A 19609-nucleotide genomic window follows, 5' to 3' on the forward strand; every position below is an offset into this window, starting at 1 on the left:
AATAATAGAGAGCTTGTATCACTCGTTCGATGGTGAAATCATACTTCGTAAGATGTGGTTTAACGAGCCATTAGATAAAACTGTGGCATAATGAGCTACCTTAAGATGCACTTTAATATATCTTTGGACGATTCCGTGGCAGCTGAGTGAAACTGGGATAAGTTTCGTATTCTTTTTTATTGTCCATTTTACAGTCCAGTGCTTTCTCCGTGAATCTTTGCTTGTACACGGGGAACGTCTCTCATTTTGATAAGGTACACTAGATTACTTTGTGAATTTCAGACGGTGACACTGACAATGGATGCAATTTTGAATAAACATGTGACTGTAATCGTCACCGTCAACAAAGTTCCATAATATCAGATTTTGCGATAAAAACTTAGGTACACAGGACGTGTAAAGTAGAAGCTTGACAATAAGGGTAAAATTTTCCCAACCCTTAGAATAACTGATGTATCATTTCTTTGGTCAATCATACTATATCTATTTTTTTTTTTTTAGGAAAACTTAATTGTTTTTTTGTTTTTTTCTTTCTAAAAGCACATATTTCTGGAAGTATTTTAAAAGCTTTGGAAAGGAAACTCTCCCCAGAAAAAAGATCTTAGAATATACAACATATAGACATCTGTTGTTATAGGTTTGACTAATTAGACAATGATAATAACAATCTCAGACTGTAATAAACACAAGCCAATTCAACACTATATAAGGTAGATCGAATTTCCTCCGGTAAATTTAGAATTATGTGTGTTGGTCGATATATCTATCATACTTCTACATTGTATCATTAGATTTTTGAGGAATTTTTCATACAAAACATTGGTGTAATAATGTATACAATGACGTAGATTAAAAAGGGTGTATCAGATCATATAAGAAAGAAACCATCATTAATATATCTTATTTCTGGGTTAAAATAATTCTTCCGTACCCCTTGATTGTTGTAAGAGGCGACAAACTGCGACGGTCTTTCGGATGAGACCGTAAAAACGGAGGCCCCGTATTTGTCGTGAACAACAGAAGTGGCACGATAAAGAAACCTCCCTACTCAAAGGCCGTAAGCGCCAAGCATATGCCTAAATTTTACAGTTCTTCACCGGCAATGGTGACGTCTCCATCCGATTGAACAATTTTCGAGAGGGACGTTTAACAATATTCAATCAATCCTTTTTCATAGTTTTACCTCATATTGTGCAATTGATCAAAGAGTGAACATTTTCGCTGTGTTTTGGTCTGTAAACATATCTTCCCCTGTGAAACAACAAAAAATTCCTAAATAACAATTTATAATACCTGTAAAAAGCAATTTGTGTTTCACAGGGGGAAAGATGTTTTTTTTTGTTTTTTGTTTTTTTTTTAAGTTTTCCGTTGATTTCTATATCGCAATACATGATTTTAATTCAAATGATATTTATCTCTCTTTGTTTTGTGAAATGTCTGAACCTGCGGTTCCTCTCGTACTGAGCAGGATTACCATAGCAACGACTGCAGTCATCAGTAGGTAAATAATTCAACTTTAATGAAAATCCCTATAGGTATCTATGTTGACACAAAAAGTCATTTAAAATGATAACTTTTTAAGAATTTACCTGAAGGCAGGCGGCAGAACAATACTATCTTTCGCAGATTTTTGCATCTGCTATTAAAAAATTAGTGGATTCATCTGCATTGGGTTCTAAAAATTATTCTTATTTTTACACAAAGACTTTAATGTGGTATTTCATTATTGAATATATTTTTGTGCCTCTGGTATGAATTAAAGCCTTCTCCGCGCGAACATATTTTAATTCTGTAAACAACATTGATTATTGTCGCACTGTGCAGACCGTAGTTGATGAAAACCTTAGCAACCTGCCAAACCGAACAACCGACAGTGTAATTCTCATGAATAGAATAATCAAACAAGGCGTTGCTAGAATTATAGTTTTAACGTGTGTTATTGCAGCTGTATATGTTTTCGTTAAAGCGAGATTGAATGAAATTTATCGGGAAGGAATCAAACGCGACAACGAGTTGTCGTTCATTAAACGAAGGAACGAGGATTTGGAAGCGAAAGTACAAAAGTTGAAAGGTAAACAAGATAACGGTTATTGGTATTTTTTAAAGAAGTCCAGGAAACTGAGTTATTCATAAGGTAGCTGAAAAACGGTGTCGATACAAGATTTAACAGGGGGGAAAATGCATACATGAATCTCAAAATACGGAACCTCCTTTGGGTGGATACAAAATTTTCCTTTATCAAAATAAGACACATTTCATTTACCACTCCATACAGTTTAACCATCTTTTGAAATTATTTTGCGTTTAATTTCCATTTCAAATGTTTTGTTAAACCTTAAAATATATTTCATTGACCTGGGTTTTTTTGTTGTTTTTTTTAAAGATTATTTTAGTTTTCAATATCATGTCAAATGCAACTTATTTCCCGAGAGCCTTTAGAACTTGAAAACTCCGCGTAGCTCTGCAAGTCCCCTGTAACTGTTTAGCTTCAGGGGTTTAGAATGTTAGTGATCACAATTTTATCGAAATATATTTGTAAATGTGACAGAAATGCATATTTTCACGAGAGTGTCAGTAGTGGTCTACATTAATTTTGATGGCATTAATATGTTAGGAATGAAAATATTATGATAATGATATGATTTGAATGGAAATGTTCGTTTTTATATAATTTGCATTCAATACTGCGGTCAGAATATTGCAGCAGTATGAATAATAGATATCTGGGGTAATGACGAACAGTATAGTTATTATAATAAAGTGCACCGCCACGGCACATGATACGCCCGTCACATATTGTTAACAGTATAGATTGTACCCATTAAAACATTTTTTTATATCACCTTAATTAAATGTCACAGTGACCTTAAAGTAGGATGCGACACACCTTCTACCCAAGATGTATCTACAGACAAAGTTTGATGATTCTAGGTCTTGTAGTATTTAAGTTACGGGTCGGACACGAAAAAGCTAACAGACGGACGGACAGACGGACGGACATGAACGCCATACCATAATACGTCCCGTCTTAAGACGGGCGTATAAAAACCAATATCACAGCAACTTATGGAAGAAAAAAAATATAGTGACTCCATATCCCGCCGTCAGAATGGTGTGACATAATAGGAACCCAGTTAGACAGATGTTTTATCATTAACATTATGATTACCATTATTGATAAATACTAATTATGCAATGGAATTGTCCATTAGAGCTAAAAATGACGTAGGAAGTTATGTGTTATATGTAAATACATGTACAGATGCAGATACATGTGCTGAAGTGGTGAAGTCCCAAAAAATCCAAGATTTGGTTTGTCAAAAATCTACATTTTCATTGCACAGCCATTCCGCCAATTGTGATGAAATTAACAGATTTGCGATTAGTGATATTGTGAAAAATCATATTGCTTGCAAATACCAGCGGACCACCCCCATGATATGGCTCTCGAGCAACTGCGTTTATTTTGAAATACAATGTACTTCCAATGATCTGAGGCTTTCCTTTGATCAGAGTGTCATGTAAAGCGTTTATGAAATAACTATTTTGTTCACACAGTGCACCGGAAGCTTTTCCCGAGTTGTTCAGAAATTTTGAGATATGACGCAGGAGCCAGAGGCGAGGACGGCGTCTATCCAATCTACACAGGTCTGGGAGTGAAGGCAGTGTACTGTGACATGAGTACAAATGGTGGGGGCTGGACGGTGAGTATACAGTACTGCTAGGTCAAGGGTTTGTTAAGTTGAATCTGACCATGTTTCCTCTATACCACTCTGAGATTTGTCAGTACATGTATATCCTACGCTCATTGCGCCTGTTCGATTATACCCTCAGTATTCTGGAAAAAATACCTCCTTTACATGAACTGTTGATGAATGTCATTTCACCCTTTATGTGCTTGATAAATTGATGCCCCCTTATATTCAATGTGCGTGATAAATGGCGTTTTAAATCTTAATATATTTGATAAATGCCAATTTATCCACGTTTGAATTTCTGCTTAGGTACTGTAATTATGAATTCCATTACGTGCGGGTTTTAGAAATACAACTTTTGTTTTGAAAACGAAAATGAATCACAAATTTAATTTTCTAATGACATTGCATCCTCACAAGTCAAGGTTTTGTGATTACGTACCCTCCACACAAAGAGAGTGCGTAATCAAAAGACCTTGACTTGTGATGATGATGGAATCGGTGACCTGCGTACTCTGAACATTCAATAATTGTTGTATATCAACGTGAATCAGCACAATTACTATCTATCAGATGATGGTAACTTTTAGGTATTCGGTGAGTAAGGCTGGATCTACATTAAATTGGTTTTCCTAGTTTATTTTACAACAAGAATTTGGGCATATATTTTACATGTCTTATGGACAAAAAAATGTTAAAGAAAAACTGGGGAAAAGACAATCATAGTGCTTATCTTCCAAGGTCATTCAACGGAGGCAGGATGATTCAACAGACTTTTATCGGACATGGGACGAGTATAGACAAGGATTTGGTGACCCTTCTAATAACTATTGGATTGGTAAAAATATTTCCTAGTCAATCAACCTCAACTTCATAGACATATATGCAGTTGGCGGTGGGTTTTTTTTTTTTTTTTTTTTTTTCATTTTAATAATATAATACAAAATCGATTCTTATTCCAAATTTTTTATTTGTAACAGAAAGTAAAATGCAATCTTTGCATGATAGTGAGATGCATGTGGAGGTTTATTAATTTAAAAAAGTCATGTTTTCCGAATCCAGTGTAGAATAAGCGTCGATTCTTTTTATTTTGCGTCATTAACAACTTACTGTGTGAGATCAAAGGAATCATCAACGTCGTTCAAAATTGTCAAAAAATCAAGACCTTAGGATAGAGAGGAATTAAATCCGGAATTATTCGACGAATATTTTACAATTAGATAATGAAAACTAACAATATTCCTATTTGCCAATATTCCAATATTGTACAATTAATAAAACCGATTCCTTTTTGGCTAACATCGGTTTGTGTGCGTGTGTGGATGTATAACGAAAATCCTGCCAAGATTTATACCATCGTAAATTTAATCGTATCAGGGCATTTGTTATTTGGTGGCATATATTATCAGAGGAGTAGGCAGTAGTATTGATTGATTGTTGTATATTGTTTAACGTCCCTCTCAAGAATTTTTCACTCATATGGAGACGTCATCATTGCCGGTGAAGAGTTGTAAAATCTAGGCCTATGCTCAGCGCTTATGTTCATTGCGCAGGGAGGGATCTTTATCATGCCACACCTGCTGTGACACGGGGCCTCGATTTTTGCGTTCTCAATCATCCAAAGGACCGCCCCATTTAGTCGCTTTTTACGATAACTAAGGGGTACTGAGGACCTATTGTTACCCGGATCCCCGCGTAGTAAGTAGCAGCAATTCTTAGTATCAAAGTTCATTCACTAAACTAATGCAACTTGTACATCCATTGCAAATCAAGTAATTGCAGATTCTATTCCAATAGATAACCGTGCAATGAAATTATTGTTATTATAATTTTCTCCACATTTTCACTCGTTTTCAATCTTCCGAGAGGAGATAATTCAGGTATAGTAAGGAGCTAATTCAGATATAGTAAGAGCAGATAATTTAGATATAGTAAGAGCAGATAATTCAGATATAGTGACAGGAGATAATTCAGATATAGTAAGAGGAGATAATTCAGATATAGTAAGAGCAGATAATTCAGATATAGTAAGAGGAGATAATTCAGATATAGTATGGAGATAATTCAGATATAGTAAGAGGAGATAATTCAGATATAGTAAGAGGAGATAATTCAAATATAGTAAGAGGAGATAATTCAGATATAGTCAGGAGTGCGAGTGTCTGACACATGTTTTCAAGACTAAAAAACGGACTACAGATGCTAAAACTTGCATGAATGCTGGTTGATTCATTAATTAATCAAACTATTGACATTTTAGAGTTTTATTTCTACTCCAAAGTTCCTTTCAGAAAACAGACTTCTTCAATATAAATAAACCACTTCGTAGAAGATTACTGTACCTATACTAGATTCGTAAACTTCACAACAACCCTTACAAACTTTGATACATTACTGCATCCATGCAGTAAATGTTCTACCTTGTCCCTAGCTTTACTCCTCACGAAAATTCTAACTACTATGGAGTCACTTCAAAAGTGTTGTGCTACAACATATGCTACAAGTGGTATCAATCAAATGTGGATTCCAAAAACATTCAAAGAACATTCAAGTGAATTTGAAATCACCATTTTTTTCTCGACAACATCAAATGCATTATTGTTCAACAATTTACACGAGCTTTCTTCATGTTAAATTACAAAGTAGGCTTTTTGACATCATAGACGGCTGCTTTGTCAATGAAAATGGAACATGGAGATATTCATATCACATCAGTTTTCGTACAATTACTTTCAACATCACTCAGAATCTACGCACAAATACTACGAAGTTGATACTAAGAAGATGCTTGAGTTTCTTATTGACAATATATTCGTTGCCTTTCGTGATAAAGTCTTTCGAAAGTCGAAATTTGGAATTCCCGTGGGTATGACTTGTGCTCCTTTATTAACTGACCTGTTTGTGTACTCTTACGAGACAGGATGCATTGAAAATATTGTACATAAAAAGAAACAAAGCCCCTACTCTCGCCTTGAACTCGACATTAAGATATATCGACAACGTTTTATCTGTCTCAACTAATTCGATAAGCAAGAGCATGTTATGCGAATGATCAAGACAGACAAATAAGTTGGTGTTACAGTGGTTCCAACAATCTCCGAGGTTCCCCAACATGATATGTGTTAAACCTTCATTGTAACGACTGTCACTGGCATGCATAGTTGCAATTGCAAGTTGTGGCACTTCATAAGAAGCAGGTGAAAAATGAAAAAAATAATTCGAAAACAATATACTAGTGTACATATACACAGATATCCATGCATACCAAAGAAAACGTGAAGATAACGCACAGTGATCACTCTTATGACGAATACAAAATTACGAGTAGGGCAGAAACGAACTCTGGATATACCAAAGGTGGAATCAACTGTTTAGGTGGAGAAGCATCCCCTGTCGACCGGTCACATCCGCCCTTAGCTATATATCTTGATTAGATAAATGGAATGATTTGTGGTTAAATCGGTATGTAATCTATGATCTAACAATTTCTATGACACGTCAGATAGCATTCTACCAAACGGAAATGAGTATATATGACAATCTGTACTGAACACTAGGTCGGGAAAGCTCAGTGATAGAGCGTTCGCTTCGTAACCGGGAGGTCGTGAGTTCGAGTTTCGCTCGCGCCATTTTTACGTCAAACTTAAGACGTTCAGATAGGTATTAATTGCTCCTTCGCCAAACGCTCGGCATTAAGAAGTGAGAATCACGGGTCTTTCGGATATTACCTAAACAATGGCGGTCCCGTGTCACGGCAGGCTTTAGCACGATAAAGAACCCCCATTACTACAGCCCTGAGTGCTAAACCTAGGTCTAATGTGGTACTTCACCTACAGCTGGTGACTTCTCAATATGAGTGAATAATTCTCGGCGAGATGTAAAACAATCAATCAACCAGTCAATCAATTAGCATCAAAATGTTTAATACTGTAATGTAAAATGTTTATATACTAATGTATTGATGATGCTTTGATGATATTTTGTGTTTGCCTTGCTCTAACTTTTGATCCTTTACGGGACTTGTGAAATTAATCACTGTTCACTTTTTCATTGATAAGGCTTTAATGATGGATTGATAAACAGTGATCAATCTCATTGATATAACATTATGAGTATGACCAACATGTGGACTTCGATATACCGGTCTTGGGGTCAAATGCCGAGGAGAATAATGCTTTGATAACATAGTTTTGATATTCGATAATGTATTGTTAATTTATTGATCTAATGCTGTATCAATTTTATATAACGTATTGCATTGATCAGTGTTGTATGTGCTGTCACTGTTTGTTATATAACGTATTAAAATGACCATTGTTGTATGTGATGTCACTATTTGTTATATAACGTATTACAATGATCATTGTTGTATGTGCTGTCACTATTTGTTATATAACGTATTACAGTGATCATTGTTGTATGTGCTGTCACTATGTTATATAACGTATTACAATGATCATTGTTGTATGTGCTGTCACTATTTGTTATATAACGTATTACTATGATCAGTGTTGTATGTGTTGTCACTGTTTGTTATATAACGTATTACAGTGATCATTGTTGTATGTGCTGTCACTATTTGTTATATAACGTACAGTGATCATTGTTCTATATGCTGTCACTATTTGTTATATAACGTATTACAGTGATCATTGTTGTATGTGATGTAACTATTTGTTATATAACGTATTACTATGATCAGTGTTGTATGTGCTGTCACTATTTGTTATATAACGTATTACAGTGATCATTGTTGTATATGCTGTCACTATTTGTTATATAACGTATTACAATGATCAGTGTTGTATGTGCTGTCACTATTTGTTATATAACGTATTACAGTGATCATTGTTGTATGTGCTGTCACTATTTGTTATATAACGTATTACTATGATCAGTGTTGTATGTGTTGTCGCTATTTGTTATATACCGTATTACAATGATCATTGTTGTATGTGCTGTCACTATTTGTTATATAACGTATTACAATGATCATTGTTGTATGTGATGTCACTATTTGTTATATAACGTATTAAAGTGGCCATTGTTGTATGTGATGTCACTATTTGTTATATAACGTATTACAGTGATCATTGTTGTATGTGCTGTCACTATTGGTTATATAACGTATTACAATGATCATTGTTGTATGTGATGTCACTATTTGTTATATAACGTATTACAGTGATCAGTGTTCTATGTGCTGTCACTATTTGTTATATAACGTATTACAGTGATCATTGTTGTATGTGCTGTCACTATTTGTTATATAACGTACAGTGATCATTGTTCTATATGCTGTCACTATTTGTTATATAACGTATTACAGTGATCATTGTTGTATGTAATGTCACTATTTGTTATATAACGTATTACTATGATCATTGTTGTATGTGATGTCACTATTTGTTATATAACGTATTACTATGATCATTGTTGTATGTGCTGTCACTATTTGTTATATAACGTATTACAATGATCATTGTTGTATGTGCTGTCACTATTTGTTATATAACGTATTACTATGATCAGTGTTGTATGTGCTGTCACTGTTTGTTATATAACGTATTACAGTGATCATTGTTGTATGTGCTGTCACTATTTGTTATATAACGTACAGTGATCATTGTTCTATATGCTGTCACTATTTGTTATATAACGTATTACAGTGATCATTGTTGTATGTGATGTAACTATTTGTTATATAACGTATTACTATGATCAGTGTTGTATGTGCTGTCACTATTTGTTATATAACGTATTACAGTGATCATTGTTGTATATGCTGTCACTATTTGTTATATAACGTATTACAATGATCAGTGTTGTATGTGCTGTCACTATTTGTTATATAACGTATTACAGTGATCATTGTTGTATATGCTGTCACTATTTGTTATATATCGTTTTACTATGATCAGTGTTGTATGTGTTGTCGCTATTTGTTATATACCGTATTACAATGATCATTGTTGTATGTGCTGCCACTATTTCTTATATAACATATTACAGTGATCAGTGTTCTATGTGCTGTCACTATTTGTTATATACCGTATTACAATGATCATTGTTGTATGTGCTGTCACTATTTCTTATATAACATATTACAGTGATCAGTGTTCTATGTGCTGTCACTATTTGTTATATAACGTATTACTATGATCAGTGTTGTATATGCTGTCACTATTTGTTATATAACGTATTACAGTGATCATTGTTGTATGTGCTGTCACTATTTGTTATATAACGTACAGTGATCATTGTTCTATATGCTGTCACTATTTGTTATATAACGTATTACAGTGATCATTGTTGTATCTGCTGTCACTATTTGTTATATAACGTTTTACAATGATCATTGTTGTATGTGCTGTCACTATTTGTTATATAACGTATTACTATGATCAGTGTTGTATGTGCTGTCACTGTTTGTTATATAACGTATTACAGTCATCATTGTTGTATGTGCTGTCACTATTTGTTATATAACGTACAGTGATCATTGTTCTATATGCTGTCACTATTTGTTATATAACGTATTACAGTGATCATTGTTGTATGTGATGTCACTATTTGTTATATAACGTATTACAATGATCATTGTTGTATGTGCTGTCACTATTTGTTATATAACGTATTACAATGATCATTGTTGTATGTGCTGTCACTATTTGTTATATAACGTATTACAGTGGCCATTGTTGTATGTGCTATCACTATTTGTTATATAACATACAGTGATCATTGTTGTATGTGCTGTCACTATTTGTTATATAACGTACCGTGATCATTGTTGTATGTGCTGTCACTATTTGTTATATAACGTGCTACAGTGATCATTGTTGTATGTGATGTCACTATTTGTTATATAACGTATTACAGTGGTCATTGTTGCATGTGATGTCACTATTTGTTATATAACGTATTACAGTGATCATTGTTGTATGTGCTGTCACTATTGGTTAGATAACGTACAGTGATCATTGTTCTATATGCTGACACTATTTGTTATATAACGTATTACAGTGATCATTGTTGTATGTGATGTCACTATTTGTTATATAACGTATTACTATGATCATTGTTGTATGTGATGTCACTATTTGTTATATAACGTATTACTATGATCATTGTTGTATCTGCTGTCACTATTTGTTATATAACGTATTACAATGATCATTGTTGTATGTGCTGTCACTATTTGTTATATATCGTATTACAGTGGCCATTGTTGTATGTGCTATCACTATTTGTTATATAACATACAGTGATCATTGTTGTATGTGCTGTCATTATTTGTTATATAACGTACCGTGATCATTGTTGTATGTGCTGTCACTATTTGTTATATAACGTGCTACAGTGATCATTGTTGTATGTGATGTCACTATTTGTTATATAACGTATTACAGTGGTCATTGTTGTATGTGCTGTCACTATTGGTTAGATAACGTACAGTGATCATTGTTCTATATGCTGACACTATTTGTTATATAACGTATTACAGTGATCATTGTTGTATGTGATGTCACTATTTGTTATATAACGTATTACTATGATCATTGTTGTATGTGATGTCACTATTTGTTATATAACGTATTACTATGATCATTGTTGTATCTGCTGTCACTATTTGTTATATAACGTATTACAATGATCATTGTTGTATGTGCTGTCACTATTTGTTATATAACGTATTACTATGATCAGTGTTGTATGTGCTGTCACTATTTGTTATATAACGTATTACAATGATCATTGTTGTATGTGCTGTCACTATTTGTTATATAACGTGTTACAGTGATCATTGTTGTATGTGATGTCACTATTTGTTATATAACGTATTACAGTGGCCATTGTTGTATGTGCTATCACTATTTGTTATATAACATACAGTGATCATTGTTGTATGTGCTGTCACTATTTGTTATATAACGTACCGTGATCATTGTTGTATGTGCTGTCACTATTTGTTATATAACGTGCTACAGTGATCATTGTTGTATGTGATGTCACTATTTGTTATATAACGTATTACAGTGGTCATTGTTGCATGTGATGTCACTATTTGTTATATAACGTATTACAGTGATCATTGTTGTATGTGCTGTCACTATTGGTTAGATAACGTACAGTGATCATTGTTCTATATGCTGACACTATTTGTTATATAACGTATTATAATGATCATTGTTGTATGTGTTGTCACTATTTGTTATATAACATATTACAATGATCATTGTTGTATGTGCTGTCACTATTTGTTATATAACGTATTACAGTGATCATTGTTGTATGTGCTGTCACTATTTGTTATATAACGTATTACTATGATCATTGTTGTATGTGCTGTCACTATTTGTTACATAACGTGTTACTATGATCATTGTTGTATGTGCTGTCACTATTTGTTATATAACGTATTACAATGATCATTGTTGTATGTGCTGTCACTATTTGTTATATAACGTATTACAGTGGTCATTGTTATATGTGCTGTCACTATTTGTTATATAACGTATTACAGTGATCATTGTTGTATGTACTGTCACTATTTGTTATATAACGTATTACAGTGGTCATTGTTGTATGTGCTGTCACTATTTGTTATATAACGTATTACAATGATCAGTGTTGTATGTGCTGTCACTATTTGATATATAACGTGTTACAGTGATCAGTGTTGTATGTGCTGTCACTATTTGTTCTATAACGTATTACAATGATCATTGTTGTATGTGCTGTCACTATTTGTTATATAAGTTATTGCAGTGATCATTGTTGTATGTGATTTCACTATTTGTTATATAACGTATTACAGTGATCATTGTTGTATGTGCTGTCACTATTTGTTATATAACGTATTGCAGTGATCATTGTTGTATGTGCTGTCACTATTTGTTATATAACGTGTTACAGTGATCATTGTTGTATGTGATGTCACTATTTGTTATATAACGTATTACAGTGGTCATTGTTGCATGTGATGTCACTATTTGTTATATAACGTATTACAGTGATCATTGTTGTATGTGCTGTCACTATTGGTTAGATAACGTACAGTGATCATTGTTCTATATGCTGACACTATTTGTTATATAACGTATTATAATGATCATTGTTGTATGTGCTGTCACTATTTGTTATATAACGTATTACAATGATCATTGTTGTATGTGCTGTCACTATTTGTTATATAACGTATTACAGTGATCATTGTTGTATGTGCTGTCACTATTTGTTATATAACGTATTACAGTGGCCATTGTTGTATGTGCTGTCACTATTTGTTATATAACATACAGTGATCATTGTTGTATGTGCTGTCACTATTTGTTATATAACGTACAGTGATCATTGTTGTATGTGCTGTCACTATTTGTTATATAACGTGTTACAGTGATCATTGTTGTATGTGATGTCACTATTTGTTATATAACGTATTACAGTGGTCATTGTTGCATGTGATGTCACTATTTGTTATATAACGTATTACAGTGATCATTGTTGTATGTGCTGTCACTATTGGTTAGATAACGTACCCTGATCATTGTTCTATATGCTGACACTATTTGTTATATAACGTATTATAATGATCATTGTTGTATGTGCTGTCACTATTTGTTATATAACGTATTACAATGATCGTTGTTGTATGTGCTGTCACTATTTGTTATATAACATATTACAGTGATCATTGTTGTATGTGCTGTCACTATTTGTTATATAACGTATTACTATGATCATTGTTATATGTGCTGTCACTATTTGTTATATAACGTGTTACTATGATCAGTGTTGTATGTGCTGTCACTATTTGTTATATAACGTATTAAAATGATCATTGTTGTATATGCTGTCACTATTTGTTATATAACGTATTACAATGATCATTGTTGTATGTGCTGTCACTATTTGTTATATAACGTATTACAGTGATCATTGTTATATGTGCTGTCACTATTTGTTATATAACGTATTACAGTGATCATTGTTGTATGTGCTGTCACTATTTGTTATATAACGTATTGCAGTGATCATTGTTGTATATGATGTCACTATTTGTTATATAACGTATTACAATGATCAGTGTTGTATGTGCTGTCACTATTTGTTATATGAGTTATTGCAGTGATCATTGTTGTATGTGATGTCACTATTTGTTATATAACGTATTACAGTGATCATTGTTGTATGTGATGTCACTATTTGTTATGTAACGTATTACAATGATCATTGTTGTATATGCTGTCACTATTTGTTATATAACGTATTACAATGATCATTGTTGTATGTGCTGTCACTATTTGTTATACAACGTATTACAATGATCATTGTTGTATGTGCTGTCACTATTTGTTATATAATGTATTACAGTGATCATTGTTGTATATGCTGTCACTATTTTTATATAACGTATTACAATGATCCTTGTTGTATGTGCTGTCACTATTAGTTATATAACGTATTACAATGATCATTGTTGTATGTGCTGTCACTATTTGCAATTAGTTGTAAAACGTAAGGTGGATATTAAAAAATTGAAAGTGACGTCATAAAATTAGTGTATTTTTATAAAGACCGGACGAGGTCATTGCATTAACTCCCCTGTGAGTTGGTGTGTTTAGTCAGCACAGTTTCTATTTATCGTTTGAAGTATATGTTGAAAACCTAATTTGAAATACTAGTATAAACTTTAAAATACTGTGATTATTTTCATTATATTAAAACAAACATGACCATTGTGTATTGGTTAAGTTATTAAAGTTCATTGAAAGCCGAATGTGAATAAATCTCAACTGTTTGCATATCATATCTTCCATATAAATTCATATTTTGTCATCAAAAATGTTGAATGTTATAGTTTATGTCGGAAGGCAAAAGTGAATGTACAATAATGAAAAGGAAACAAACCCTGACCCTTACTGATACAGCTAGAATCATATTACACATTTATACTGATACAGCTAGAGTCATATTACACATTTATACTGACACAGCTAGAATCATATTACACATTTAATATTGATACAGCTAGAATCATATTACACATTTATATCGATACAGCTAGAATCATATGACACATTTATACTGATACAGCTAGAGTCATATTACAAATTTATATTGATACAGCTAGAGTCATATGACACATTTATACTGATACAGCTAGAATCATATTACACATTTATACTGATACAACTAGAGTCATATTACACATTTAATATTGATACAGCTAGAATCATATTACACATTTATATCGATACAGCTAGAATCATATGACACATTTATACTGATACAGATAGAGTCATATTACAAATTTATATTGATACAGCTAGAGTCATATTACACATTTATACAGATACAGCTAGAATCATATTACACATTTATACTTACACAGCTAGAGTCATATTACACATTTATACTGACACAGCTAGAGTCATATTACACATTTATACTGACACAGCTAGAGACATATTACACATTTATATTGATGCAGCTAGAATCATATTACACATTTATACTGACACAGCTAGAGTCATATTACACATTTATATTGATACAGCTAGAGTCATATTACACATTTATACTGATACAGCTAGAATCATATTACACATTTATACTGATACAGCTAGAGTCATATTACACATTTATACTGACACAGCTAGAGTCATATTACACATTTATACTGATACAGCTAGAATCATATTACACATTTATACTGACACAGCTAGAGTCATATTATACATTTATACTGATACAGCTAGAATCATATTACACATTTATACTGACACAGCTAGAGTCATATTATACATTTATACTGACACAGCTAGAATCATATTACACATTTATACTGATACAGCTAGAGTCATATTACACATTTATACTGACACAGCTAGAGTCATATTACACATTTATACTGATACAGCTAGAATCATATTACACATTTATACTGACACAGCTAGAGTCATATTATACATTTATACTGATACAGCTAGAATCATATTACACATTTATACTGACACAGCTAGAGTCATATTATACATTTATACTGACACAGCTAGAATCATATTACACATTTATACAGATACAGCTAGAATCATATTACACATTTATACTGATACAGCTAGAATCATATTACACATTTATACTGACACAGCTAGAGTCATATTACACATTTATATAGATACAGCTAGAGTCATATTACACATTTATACAGATACAGCTAGAGTCATATTACTTATTTATACTGATACAGCTAGAATCATATTACACATTTATACTGATACAGCTAGAATCATAGTACACATTTATACAGATACAGCTAGAGTCATATTATACATTTATACTGACACAGCTAGAGTCATATTACACATTTATACTGATACAGCTAGAATCATATTACACATTTATACTGACACAGCTAGAGTCATATTACACATTTATACAGATACAGCTAGAGTCATATTACACATTTATACTGATACAGCTAGAATCATATTACACATTTATACTGATACAGCTAGAATCATATTACACATTTATACAGATACAGCTAGAGTCATATTATACATTTATACTGACACAGCTAGAGTCATATTACACATTTATACTGATACAGCTAGAATCATATTACACATTTATACTGATACAGCTAGAGATATTACACATTTATACAGATACAGCTAGAGACATATTACACATTTATACAGATACAGCTAGAATCATATTACACATTTATACAGTCACAGCTAGAATCATATTACACATTTATACTGACACAGCTAGAATCATATTACACATTTATACTGACACAGCTAGAATCATATTACACATTTATATAGATACAGCTAGAGTCATATTACACATTTATACTGATACAGCTAGAATCATATTACACATTTATATAGATACAGCTAGAATCATATAACACATTTATATAGATACAGCTAGAATCATATTACACATTTATATTGCTAAAGCTAGAGTCATATTACACATTTATACTGACACAGCTAGAGTCATATTACACATTTATACTGATACAGCTAGAATCATATTACACATTTATATAGATACAGCTAGAATCATATTACACATTTATATTGATACAGCTAGAGTCATATTACACATTTGCTGATACAGCTAGAGTCATATTACACATTTGCTGATACAGCTAGAGTCATATACATTTATACTGACGCCGGCACCACCTATAGTTTTTTTTATTATCTATTAGCTATACACACGATTCTAGCAGATCATTTTCTGTCTGTCTCAGTTACAAAAAGCAAAATTTTGAATTGAATTTGAATTTTCTATACTCTGTCTAGTGTTGATTTTCCTCATTTTTAAATGGCAGAGGAAAGACGGGTCGAAATATATGGAATCCGCACTTTGTTCTTCTTTAAACGAATGCATGCATGTCTAGACAACCTTAATAAATCTCGAGCATTCAATGTAAGATCCAATACACCAGTCTTGATTAATAATTTCATAATGCACCTCTTTGCAATCGTTGTATACAGTTCACCTTCAATACGTAGTCATGACGTCATCAGATTAGCTGTATGACATGCGATATTTTACTTAATCCTTTAGAGGTTCTATGTTGCTGAAGTTGAATTTGTGACCAATTTTATTATTCCCGTGATAAGTAAACGTTTAACGTTATTTCGTTGTTATTTACTTCTCAGGAAATGACGCACTTTATGGGATGACAAAAATGGCGCACCAAGAGCTTCGTATTGACCTTGAAAGTTTTGATGGCAACAGAGTACATGCTCAATATTCCACGTTCTCGGTTGGCAATGAATCTAGTAAATACAAAGTTACCGTGTCGGGGTATTCCGGAACAGCAGGTAAGTCTGAAATAACATTGTTACTATTAGCATTAGTAGTTGTAGTATTATTGTTATTATTATTATCATTAATATTATTGATAAACCGTGTATCTAGCAACAATTTATAAGTTGTTTTATCATCGCATTTATGAACAGAGGTTAGATATTTTTTTATTCTCGCAATCAGCTGTATTCAGAGACAATGGGTATGTATCTTTCATCCCCATCAAACGTGTATTACACACAATGAGTAAGTATTCACTGAACATTTGTTTGGGAACAGCCACACAGTCTATGCATCCGCAAAACATATTTTCATAGTAGAATACAAGCTTTAAACAGAAAGCTCTCAGCAGTCAACAGTTTAACGACTTACTAACAATTACAATGAAATAATTTGTGTTTATCCATATGTCGTGGATAGTTTCTTTCACAACTGGAAATTATTTGTAGGCCAAGTCATGTTCGTTAAATTTCTTGATACCAAATAAAAGGTGAAGATAACGAACAGTGATCAATCTCATAACTCTCACAAACAATACAAAATAGGGAGTAGGGCAAATACGGACCCCTGGACTCACAAGAGGTGGGAACAGGTACCTAGGAGGAATAAGCATACCTGTCGACCGGTCACACCCTCTCTGAGCCCTAAATGATTTAACATGAAATAATTATCAACAGTCTTCGAAAGTTGTAAATAATAATTTATTGGTGGAAGAACGTAGTGGTAGAATATTGTTTATTTGTACCGATTTTCACTTTGCTATAAATGACTGATTTATGAGACGGGCCACTCTCCATTGTCTTCACTTGTCATTGATGCCTTCTTCTTTAAGGTAATAGTTTGGAGGTTCATGATGGAATGAAGTTTTCTACATTCGATAAAGACAACGACAATTGGATTGGTGGTAACTACGCGGAATTAGAACACGGAGCCTGGTGGTACAACGACTGCATTGGTGAATCGAATCTGAACGGGGAATACCCCGAATCTGCTATGTTTGGTGCGCGGTTCATTCACTGGTATGGATGGAAGGAATTAACGGCGTTAAAAGAAACCCTGATGATGATTAGAACCAAAGGTTAATGGAACTTACAACATTGTTCTAAAAATAGCAAAATCATCATCCCTGTTTGTTTTTGTCGTTTTTGTAATATGCAATGCCAAATGAATGTCGATAACTAGAGTAGGGTATCTTTGTTTGATGGTCATACACATAACATGTGAAAGTGAATGGGGAAAAGTAAAACTGACCATGTGCGGAATGAATAGAACGCAGAACAAACTTAAGCAGTTCACTTTAAAGACTGGCTACTATAGCCCTTTTCACTGATGCAAAAGTATCATAAAGATGAAAACTTGAAAATTTTGTAATTGCTTTATAATTCTTCGCTGAAATATTTCTGAGTAAAGAAAACAAGAACAGTATGTTCAAACATGCAGATAAGTACATGTATAAGGAAAATAGACGGGTTTTTTAATCTCAATTGCGTAGTTTTGGGAAAGGTCAACGGTCTTAATGGAATTCAGTGATAAGGTGTCAACGTGTGAAATATCAGATTTTATTCCGTGCAGACACTTAGTTCTTTTAAGATATGAATACTGTATTGTGCTGTTCCTATGTGCTAAATAAAACATTTCTTCTCTGTAGATCATGTGATCTTGACATGCCTTTATATTGTAATGTAACGTGGGGCAAGCAAGGCTTTCTCTAATCAGACAAGAACACTACAGTTTATCTCCATGTAAATCCGTAATCCTCATGTGCGGTTCCTACCCACAGGGGACATGATTTAATGAATTTTAAATTTACTATCATTAAAAATAATTTCACTTAGGTTTTCTTCCTTTTCATCCAATATTAGAAGATTTTGCATGTTATAAGTCTTTAAGGCATGCCCTGGTGTAACGTAGGGCAAGCAAAGCTATCTCTAATCAAATAAGAACACAACTCTAAATAACAAAATTCATTTACAAAAGAAGGAAAAGATAACACAAGGAATGCTAACTCCTCCTAGGTACCAAGACAAGGAACGCTAACTCCTCCTAGGTACCAAGACAAGGAACGCTAA

The 19609-nt window shown here is 32.9% G+C and overlaps 1 protein-coding gene across 1 annotated transcript; it reads left to right on the forward strand.

Moving 5' to 3' along the window:
• Window positions 1-511: 511 nt before the first annotated feature.
• On the forward strand, window positions 512-19203 carry LOC125655007 (fibrinogen C domain-containing protein 1-B-like). The gene is made up of 5 exons (XM_056144021.1): window positions 512-2071; window positions 3559-3704; window positions 4437-4533; window positions 17390-17554; window positions 18373-19203. Exons 1-5 carry the CDS (start codon window positions 1885-1887, stop codon window positions 18621-18623), a joined length of 846 nt encoding a protein of 281 aa, XP_055999996.1. The 5' UTR covers window positions 512-1884; the 3' UTR covers window positions 18624-19203.
• Window positions 19204-19609: the final 406 nt, after the last annotated feature.

The sequence above is a fragment of the Ostrea edulis genome, chromosome 7 (assembly GCF_947568905.1).
Source record: "Ostrea edulis chromosome 7, xbOstEdul1.1, whole genome shotgun sequence".
Classification (NCBI taxonomy): Eukaryota; Metazoa; Mollusca; class Bivalvia; order Ostreida; family Ostreidae; genus Ostrea; species Ostrea edulis.

What these genes read in the sequence shown, in the direction of transcription:
- LOC125655007 (XM_056144021.1), top strand. Translation starts at nt 1,885, where the DNA reads ATGAATAGAATAATCAAACAAGGCGTTGCTAGAATTATAGTTTTAACG. An exon ending in CAAATGGTGGGGGCTGGACG is followed by an intron (nt 3,705 to 4,436) that starts GTGAGTATACAG and finishes TTATCTTCCAAG; the next exon opens with GTCATTCAACGGAGGCAGGA. An exon ending in GGGGTATTCCGGAACAGCAG is followed by an intron (nt 17,555 to 18,372) that starts GTAAGTCTGAAA and finishes TTCTTCTTTAAG; the next exon opens with GTAATAGTTTGGAGGTTCAT.